The 10331-nt window shown below is 36.6% G+C and overlaps 1 protein-coding gene across 1 annotated transcript; it reads right to left on the bottom strand.

Annotated features, from left to right (window-relative positions):
• Positions 1 to 5915: 5915 nt before the first annotated feature.
• Or5b114 (olfactory receptor family 5 subfamily B member 114) lies at positions 5916 to 6848 on the bottom strand. The gene has a single exon (XM_003749074.1). It carries the CDS (start codon positions 6846 to 6848, stop codon positions 5916 to 5918), a length of 933 nt encoding a protein of 310 aa, XP_003749122.1.
• Between the last annotated feature and the right edge of the window lie 3483 nt (positions 6849 to 10331).

Here is a 10331-nt window from a genome sequence, read left to right as displayed (position 1 = left end):
CCGTGGAAGAGAGATAGCATTTTCAATAAATGGAGAAGGTTCAACTGGCAGTAAGTATGTTGAAGAATGCAAATTGACTCATTCTTATCTCCTTGTACAAAGCCCAAGTCCAAGTTGATCAAAAACCTCCACATAAAACCAGGTATGATGAATCTATTAGAAGAGAAGGTGGGAAAGAACCTTAAACACTTTGGTATAGGAAAACATTCCCTGAACAGAACAATAATGACTTAAGCTCTAAAACTGAGAATTGACAATGGTACCTCATAAAATTAAAAAGCTTTCATCAGGTGAAAGACTGTCAATAGGACGAAATCACAGAATTGGAAAAGATCTTTACCAACCATATATCTGATAGAGGGCTAACATCCAAAGTATAAAAAGAATTCATGTAGTTAGACTCCAGAAAATGAAATACCCCTATTAAAAATGGGGTACAGAACTAGACATAGTATTCTCAACTGAGAAATCTTGAATGGCTGAGGAGTACTTAAGAAATGTTCAACATCCCTAGTTAACAGGGAAGTGCAAATAAAAATAACCCTGACATTCCACCTCATACCAATCAGAATGGCTAAGATAGAAAACTCACATGAAGGCAGCTGCTGGCAAGGATGGGGAGAAAGGTAACACTCCTCCAGTGCTGATGGTATTGTAAGCTCATACAACCACTCTGGAAATTAGTTTGGTGATTCTTCAGCAAATTGGAAATCGTTCTACCTGAGGACTCACCTATACCACTCCTCGGTATATACCCAAAAACTGGCCCAACATAAAACAAGGGCACAGGCTCCACAATGTTTATAGCAGCCTAATTTTTAATAGCCAGAAGCTGGAAAGAAGCCAGATGTTCCATAAGAGAAGTATGAATACAGAAAATATGGTGCATTTATACAATGGGGTATTACATAGCTATTAAAAACAATGACTTCATGATGTGTGCAGCAAATGATTGGAACTTGAAAATATCATCCTGAGTGAGGTAATCCAGTCACAAAGGAACATACATGGTATGCACTCACTAATAAGTCTATATTAGTCTAAAACTCAGAATAACAAAGAAACAATGCACAGACAATATGAAGCTCAGGTAGAAGGAAGAGCAAAATGTGGTTGCTTCAGTCTTTCTTAGAAGGGAGAAAAAAATACTCATAGGAGGAAAGAGTGGATCAGGGACTGAAGAAAAGTTCATCCAGAGACTGCCCCACCTGGGGATCCATGCAGCCCCCAAACCCAGTAACTATTATCAATGCCAAGAAGTGCTTGCTGACAGGAACCACATATGGGCATTTACTGAGAGGTTCTTCCAGAGTCCTACTGACACAGGAAAGGATGATGGAGCTAACCAAGGACTGAGCATGGGGACCCCAATGGGGAGGAGTTAGAGAAATGACTGAAGGAGCTGATGTGTTTTGCAACCCCATAGGAAGGACAATAATATCAAACAACCAGAGACTAAACCACAAGCCAATGAGTGCACATAGAAGAAATGGCTCCAGCCACATATGTAGCACAGGATGGGATTATCTGGCATCAATAGGAGAAGAAGCTCTTGGTCCTTGGAAGTCTTGATTCTCCAGTGTAGGTGAATTCATGACATTGATGTGAAAATGGGTGAGTGGGAGTGGGGTCATCTTTATGGAAGTAGAGAAAGGGGGAAATGGGGATAATATTTCAATTATAAATACATAAAGCATCCAATAAAAATAAAGTCTAAGAAAATATCTTAAGAAATGTAAATATAAGTTAGAATGGTCTGAGTATGTATAAGCTTAGTTATAAAAATCTGGAAAAACAAGTTATAAATGTCTAAGGAAATATTGTAAGGTCTGTATATATGGAAGCTTAAGTAAGTTGTGAGGGCCTGAAAAACTGACTTAAAGTATGAGTCTAAGAAAATGAGTCTAGGAAAATCTGTTCCAGATATACCCTTGACTGTACTCATCTTTTGGATTTCCAAACCCTTACTAAATTTCAAAGACTGTAATCTATAGTCATTCCTAGAATATACGTTTTTATATGAATAACAAACTATAATCTCTATTTATAACTGTAAATAATAATTTCTAAGCTCTGGGATACCAACTTGAAGCCAACTCTCACAGGTCAAATAAACTGTAAGTAAGTACTCTGGTCAGTGAACATATGAAATTTTCTACCTGTTTACTGTTGAGGGTGGGATCACTCTCCTTGTCCCTAGTACTCTCCTCAAGTCCCTGGTCCTCTCCCCTGTTCCATGATCTTGGAACTCCCCTTGCCCAGCTAGGAGAACCATGACCATAATGTTTAAAATGTACACCAAAGATAAAATTATTTTCCTCTAACCACCTTTTTTATTGGATATTTTAAAATTTAAATTTCAAATGTTATCCCCTTTCCCAAGTTCCAATTCATAAACTCCCTATTCAATTTCCCAGCATTCTTCTTCTATGAGGGTGTTTCCGATCCGCAACCTCAACTCCTTCCCGACCTGATATTATCCTACACTGGGGTTCTGGTTTGGCAGAACCAAGGACTTCACCTCCCATTGTTAACCAACAAGGCCATCCTCTGCTATATATGTAGCTGGAACCTTGGGTCTGTCCATGTGTATGCTTTGCGTAGTGGTTTAATCCCTGGGAGCTCTGGTTGGTTAGTATTGTTCTGATGGGGTTGCAAGTCTCTTCAACCCTTCCAAACCTTTCACTACCTACTCCAATGGGGACCCCATTCTCCGTTCAATAGCGGGATGCTAGCATTCACCTCTGTATTCATCATGCTCTATCTGAGCCTCTCAGGAGACAGCTATATCAGGCTCCTGTCATTATGCACTTCTTGGTATCAGCAATATTGTCTGGATATGGTGGCTGTTTGTTTATATGCTGCATCCCCAGGTGGTGCAGGGTCTGAATTGTCATGCCTTCACTCTCTGCTCCAAACTGTCTTCATATCTTCTCGCGTGAATATTTTTGATCCCTCTTTTTTTTCTTTTTTTTAAATTTATTTAATACTTAATAATAATTCTTTGGTTTCCAGGCAAACATCCCCCTCCCCCCTCCCCTTCCTTATGGGTGTTCCCTTCCCAACCCTCCCCCCATTGCCGCCCTCCCCGCAACAGTCTAGTTCACTGGGGGTTCAGCCTTAGCAGGACCCAGGGCTTCCCCTTCCACTGGTGCTCTTACTAGGATATTCATTGCTACCTATGAGGTCAGAGTCCAGGGTCAGTCCATGTATAGTCTTTAGGTAGTGGCTTAGTCCCTGGAAACTCTGGTTGCTTGGCATTGTTGTACATATGGGGTCTCGAGCCCCTTCAAGCTCTTCCAGTTCTTTCTCTGATTCCTTCAACGGGGGTCCTATTCTAAGTTCAGTGGTTTGCTGCTGGCATTCGCCTCTGTATTTGCTGTATTCTGGCTGTGTCTCTCAGGAGCGATCTACATCCGGCTCCTGTCGGGCTGCACTTCTTTGCTTCATCCATCTTGTCTAATTGGGTGGCTGAATTGGTGCATCTGCATTTTGGTTGTTCATCATATGGTCTGTGGATGGTATTTGGGGTTACTTGAGCTTTGGGGCTCATATCCATGTATCAGTGAGTGCATACAATGTGTGGGTTTTTTTTGTGGATGGGTTACCTCAGTCAGAATGATATTTTCTAGTTCCATCCATTTGCCTAGGAATTTCATGTGCTCATTGTTTTTGATAGCGGAGTAGTACTCCATTCTGAAGACATACCACATTTTCTGTATCCATTCCTCTGTTGAAGAACATCTGGGTTCTTTCCAGCTATGGGCTATTATAAATACAACTACTATGAACACAGTGTATCTGTTTCAATTTGCATTTCCCTACATATATGCTTCTCATCTATTTGATATTCCTCACCTGAGAATTCTTTCTTTAGCTCTGTACTCCATTTTAAATAGTGATATTTGATCTCTGGAGTCTAACTTCTTGAATTTTATATGTATATTGAATATTAGCCCTCTATCAGATATAGCATTTCCCCTATCTGTGGGTTGTCATTTTGTCCTAATCACAGTGTCCTTTGTCTTATAGAAGCCTTACAATTTTATGAGGTCCCATTTGTCGAATCTTGATCTTAGACCATAAGCCAGTGGTGTTCTGGGCATAAGCCCAGTGCATATGTGTTCAAGGCCAGTAAATATCTCCTAAAATCTTAATTTTATCTTCTGTCCCTAGTCTGTTTATCCCAGCAGATTTCTAAAAAAATAGATTGCTCTACCAACTTACCTGTCCCAGATTTTTCCTGACAATCTTCATCCTAGACAGCTGCAAAGGAGCTAGCCCCAAATGATCCAGCTTCACAAACTGTTACAATGTAATGTGCCTGTCCCAAACCAAAGTTGCTAGCTTGATATAACAGGAAAATGAGGATTAAGGGCCCAAACATTAAGAACAACATGAGAAACAATTCAGGTGACAGGGGAAAACAGGAAGCCCTTGGCCATCTAGAATTCCTTCAACATATATAGAACATATTCATGTCAGGTCACAGAGTAACACTTAAAATTGTTCCACATCCAGGTTTCTTCTAAATGGCAGAGAATGCATGAAAAACACCTGCTATATACAAGCTTGGAGAAGATGGTATTATATAAATGACCTATGAAATGGGACAGAGATTAGAATGGCCTAGATTTTGATGGGCCCTTTCCTTATCTAATTAACTGACTCTCACTCCTAAGAACATATTGCAAATAGTAATAAAATGTTTGTCTTTCTAACCATCTGTACTTGATATAGGCCAATGAAGCAGGCTCAGTTCCATGGATTCTAAGCATGTTTTACCTTATACTGTACATGTTCTCATTCTGAAGGCTCACAATTCCATTTCCTGTTCACCATTGCAAACAGCCCGGCTTTCTCTTTTGCTTGTCTCCTTTACCACCAACTAGGCATCTGCTAGTATTCACAACTTCCATGACATGCTGTTTATCTCTCATACAATAATAAAATTATATTCAAGATATTTTATAAGACCACAAAAATGACTTCCAGCAAGGAATGATGTCTCTCTGTCTCTGTCTCTTTGTCTCTCTGTCTCTGTTTCTATGTCTCTCTGTCTCTGTCTCTCTATCTCTCAGACACACACATACACAGTCTCTCTCTCTCCCTCTCTCTCTCTCTCTCTCTCTCTCTCTCTCTCTCTCTCTCTCTCTCTCATTATAGGACATCCTCTGAATCCCAGTATGGAGCTCAGAAACTCCAGTTTAGATAATATCCTTCTAATTGTATTTCACAGAACTGAAAAATGTAAGCTTATAACCATCTCCTTTTAGTAAGTACAGTTTGTCTTCATAATAAGAATATATTTAAAATTACCTGATTTCAGTACATAAAAGAGATTGAATCACTGTGATCTAATCATTCATAACAATCATACAAAACCCCAGCATTCTTTTAAGAGCTGTACTAGAATGTTTTATTACAAATGTAATATGTGACCCCTTAGGATCTTGTATTAGAAAAAGTAGGTTCTATAATATATCACTAAACAATCAATGCAGTAATTAAAATGGCATTAAAACAAGATGAGAATTGTCAGAAAGTGTGAGCATAGCCAGTATTCACGAAGATTCGTTGGAATTGTCCATTAACATCAAATACATACATAAATGATTATGCTCCATTGTGAAAATACTTTTCTATATTTTACTGATATTAAGATGAAATTTAATGAATCATTCACTAAAACAATTCATAGATATTCACAGTGGAATTGCCAAGAAAACCTAACAAACAAATCTCAGATCTATGATTCTAATACAATATTTTTCTATATAGTAAATATGAGAAATATGAAAACCAATTATGGAATTTAATTGCATATATATATATATACATATATATATATATATATATATATATATATATATATCATGTTTCATCCTACAACATTAAAAGCAAAATACTTCAGACTATTTTGCTACCTGCAACATTTTTGTGAATGCACTCTTAACCTCCTTGTTCCTCAGGCCATAGACCAGAGGGTTCAGCATAGGGATGATCATGGTGTAGAATACAGATGCAATTTTGTCTGTGTCCATGGAATGACTGGAGCTGGGCTGCATGTACATGAATATGATTGTCCCATAGAAAATGGATACTGCAGTGAAATGTGAGGCACAAGTGGATATAGCTTTTCGATATCCAGCACTTGATTTCATTTTAAAGATTGTGATAAAAATGAATATGTAGGATATCCAGATAACAGAGATAGCAACAAAGATATTGAAGCTCACTACATAAACAAGAACCAGCTCACTGACATGTCTATCAGAACAAGAGAGAACCATGACTGCTGGAACATCACAGAAGAAATGATGGACTATATTGGACCCACAGAAAGAAAGATTGAAAGTGTCTCCAATGTGGATGGAGGCATTCAGGAAACCACAGGCATAGGAAACTATTGAAAGACTTATACATACACTGGTAGTCATGGTAGAAGAATAATGTAGTGGCTTACAAACTGCTGCATAGCGATCATAAGCCATTGAGGCCAGCAGGTAATTTTCCACAGTAGCAAAGCCTGCAAAAAAGAACATCTGAGCAGCACAATCACTGTAGGAAATGACCTTGTCTTCAATTAAGAGCCCAGTCATGACTGTGGGTGTGACTGCTGAAGAGTAGCAAAAATCAACCAAGGACAGATTACATAGAAAAAAGTACATGGGTGTGTGGAGACGAGAGTCCAGGACAATCAGCAAGGTCATCCCCAGATTTCCCATCAGGGTGATAGTGTAAATGAAGAGAAATATCATGAAGAGGGGAAGCTGTAGGCCTGGATCATCAGTGAGTCCAATCAGGAGGAAGTGTGTCACTTCTGTCCTGTTGTCCAACAGTGTCATCTTTAAACCATTAAAATGTCCACAACCATTGAAAAAGAGAAGCATGATGATAAAGAACTTGAATCAAAATAGAAAACCATAAATGTGTACATGTGACTTGATTTAGCAAAATTCTGTAATTAGCAATTTTCTAGACTAGTTATTTCCCTAAATCAATAAGATTTAGTATAAGATGTAGTAATCTTATAGAGGGTTAGATATACTAGAATTTAAAGGTTATTTATAGATTGCCTACAGGATTTTAATATTTATAGTTCACAGTATTGGGAGTATTTAACAATCTGATAAAAGTGATATGTAGATGATTTCCCAATTCACTTCTGAACTCAGCAAAAGCTCACATTTGTAGATAGCAACTTGATATGTTGATTCCAAGTATTGTTCCAATGATAGTAGTATTTGCTGATTATTACTTTCATATAAATTATGAAGTACAAAAGTGGAATCATTTATTCATATTACTCATGTATAAAATATCACAGTTTGCCTTGGATTCATTACAATATGTGACACACACTGATTCCCAAATATCAGAGGTCACACTGAAGCGTAATTAAATTGAAATTGTAGCTTAAGATACAATTACATGTTCACCCTGGTAAATGCTCACCATAATTGGAGTTATAGAGTTATCTTTTTAATTCTTATTATGTGTCCTTGGTACAATATTTTGTTCTGGGACATAGAACTATTGAATGTAGTTATGCCTGAACTTGTTTTTATGGCTTGGCATTAAGCATACTTTTCACTTTTTAATCTATATTTTATTACATGCCAAATTTTTAGCATATGTTTTTAGGAACTCTGGGCTGTCTCACTCAAACTCTGAATGCCTCCTCCTCTTCCTGCATACAACTATCTGTACACCATTTTGAACATGCCAACTTTATTGTACTTAACTAAAAATCGAAAGGCATTCTCAATCACTGTGCTCCATCTCTCTGCTATCAGCAGGTGAGGTATTTGGTGCATTCCTGTACTTGTATTTCTCTCAAACACCAGTATAATTATCCTTACGCTTCCTTCTGAGGTTACCTCTAAAGCATTTCATTAGCGAAAATAGAAGCAGAACAAGGATTAATGCATCAATACATAAATAGGGCATTATTAGGATATTATTTTTGTTTTTTAAGCACTGAAGAAACTGAGTCTTTAAAAATTTATCAGACCTTCTAAATTTTATATTTATTTTGAAATAAAATTCAAGGTATTTTAAGCCTTGAATCTTCATAAAAATCCATCTATTTCAAAATATGTAAACGTAATGATCATCTTTGTGATTGTAGGGAAACTGTTAAAATGTATATGATTATCATGAAACTTACATAATTTTTTTTGAAATTTAAAATGGTTCATCTTTTTCTCCTAGCTTTCTGTATGTTTCTTCATTATAAATAACAGATGTACAAATAGGAAAAAGACAAAATATCACAGTGACTCAGAATGCTGTACCTTTTAGTCAATGCATATTATGTAAGAGAATATGTGAACTCTCAAAATGGAACTTTTTGTATTCATAACATAAACTCCCTCTAGATATTGTTTTAAGAATCTCTTTCTGTGATCCTTCTCAGATTTAACATAACTCACAGTGGGTGTTTTTACCCACCTCCTTTTCCATGATCTACAAGCCTCACTGCCAATGACTATATATATACACAGACATACATATCCAATTCTTTGTAATAAAATGTGACATGATGAGGTCACTTACAGAATGCTGGCTTTGCATTTCTTTCTCGGATAATGAACTATCACATTCATTTTCTCTGAGATGGAGAAAAACAGTAGAAAGGGCAGAAATCTGTATTGACTTCTGAACTTCTATTAATCTATTAATTCTTCCTCCTTAAAGTGAGGGCCATGTACTGACCTTAATTACAAAACAAAAATGAGAAGACTGCATATGTCATATAATTTATTTCTTATGACTTAAAGAGAAGACATATCTATATGTCACCAATTGACAGTCTCTCAATAAAGACTTTACCTTTGAGTGTTCTTCCTTAACCATGCAGGAAAACTAAAAGAAAATCTCTGTCAAGAGGTGGCCCTGAAGGTGACAACAGTAAATACCATCCAAATGTGTAGATGAAATTTTCTGAGAAATCATATCATGAATTTATTTATATAGGACACTTATGAATGAAGAACTAAAAAACATGTAGACTTCTGCTCCTCTGGAGATTTCTTTTATGGGAATACCTGGCACTTCTGTTTTCCAATCTAGGAAAAAATAATTAAAATGTGGGCACACATGTCTCCTTGGGAATCTCTAATTGAACTCAGGAGGCTATTTGTGACAATGTTATATGGAGGACTTAAGGTTGGGAGACAAGGGCAGAGGCCCTGTGAGAGGTTGGAGGGAGGTAGTAGGTAATGGGAGATGAAGATGTTCAACATACGAACATATATTATACCAGTATATAAAAATATGAAATAATAAATAAAACATGATTTAAAGGCTTAGGAAAGGCTGGATAGTCTACTTAAACACTTGTCTTCATATTAATTGCTGAGTCTTTAATACTGTTTCAGTTGAACAGTATAAAAGTATATATATTATATATATATGTGTGTGTATATATATGTAGACAGATAGATAGATAGATATAGATATAGATATACTTATGCCTACATACTGTGGTATAGATTTCTGAATAGAGTCTTTTATATATATTCTACATAATATCTACACCAATATAATTGAGATACTCTTCTATAAGTTGTAAAAATATGTTCATGGTCACGGATGAGGGTCCTTCAAATACAATGGTAAAATGAAGATATGTGAAATGGAGATCTAATTAAACTTCAGAGTTGGTCCCTGGTTCCACACACAAAAAAATGTTCTAATGTTCAATTAGCTTGAATAAAAATGTATGGAAAATCAATTCAAATATACATATTGTACATTGAAAATATATGAGTATTAAGTATCAGTTAAAGATCAAAATTTGGATTGCTAGAGAGATTGCATAGGTATTAAGAGCTCTTGAGCAGTTATTGCTCTGACAGAGTATCAGATTTGGTCCCCAGCAACATGTCAGGGAGATGACAATTGCCTAGAATACTAGTTCTAAGAAATGTGATGCCATTGGTTTCTACTGTCACACATACTGACATATTCACACACATCTTTGATCACTTGATCTTTGACAAAGGAGCTAAAACTATCCAGTGGAAAAAAGACAGCATTTTCAACAAATGGTACTGGTTCAACTGGAGGTCACCATGCCAGCATACAAAAGAATGAAAACACATCCATTTTTAGCACCGTTACAAAGATCAAGTCCAAGTGGGTCAAAAAATTACAGATAGAACCAGATACACTGAAACTAATAGAAAAGAAAGTGGGGAAGAACATCAAACTCATAGGCACAGAGGAAATCTTTCTGAACAAAACATTAGTGGCTTATTCTCTATGATCAAGAATCTACAAAAGCAACCTCATAAAATTACAGAGCTTCAGTAAGTCAAATG

The sequence above is a fragment of the Rattus norvegicus genome, chromosome 1, assembly GCF_036323735.1.
Source record: "Rattus norvegicus strain BN/NHsdMcwi chromosome 1, GRCr8, whole genome shotgun sequence".
Classification (NCBI taxonomy): Eukaryota; Metazoa; Chordata; class Mammalia; order Rodentia; family Muridae; genus Rattus; species Rattus norvegicus.
Note: the sequence above shows the minus strand (reverse complement) of the source record. Positions and strands in the feature narration are given on the sequence as shown.

Excerpts from the sequence above, each read along its gene's own strand:
- Or5b114 (XM_003749074.1), bottom strand. The coding sequence starts at position 6,848 with ATGACACTGTTGGACAACAGGACAGAAGTGACACACTTCCTCCTGATT.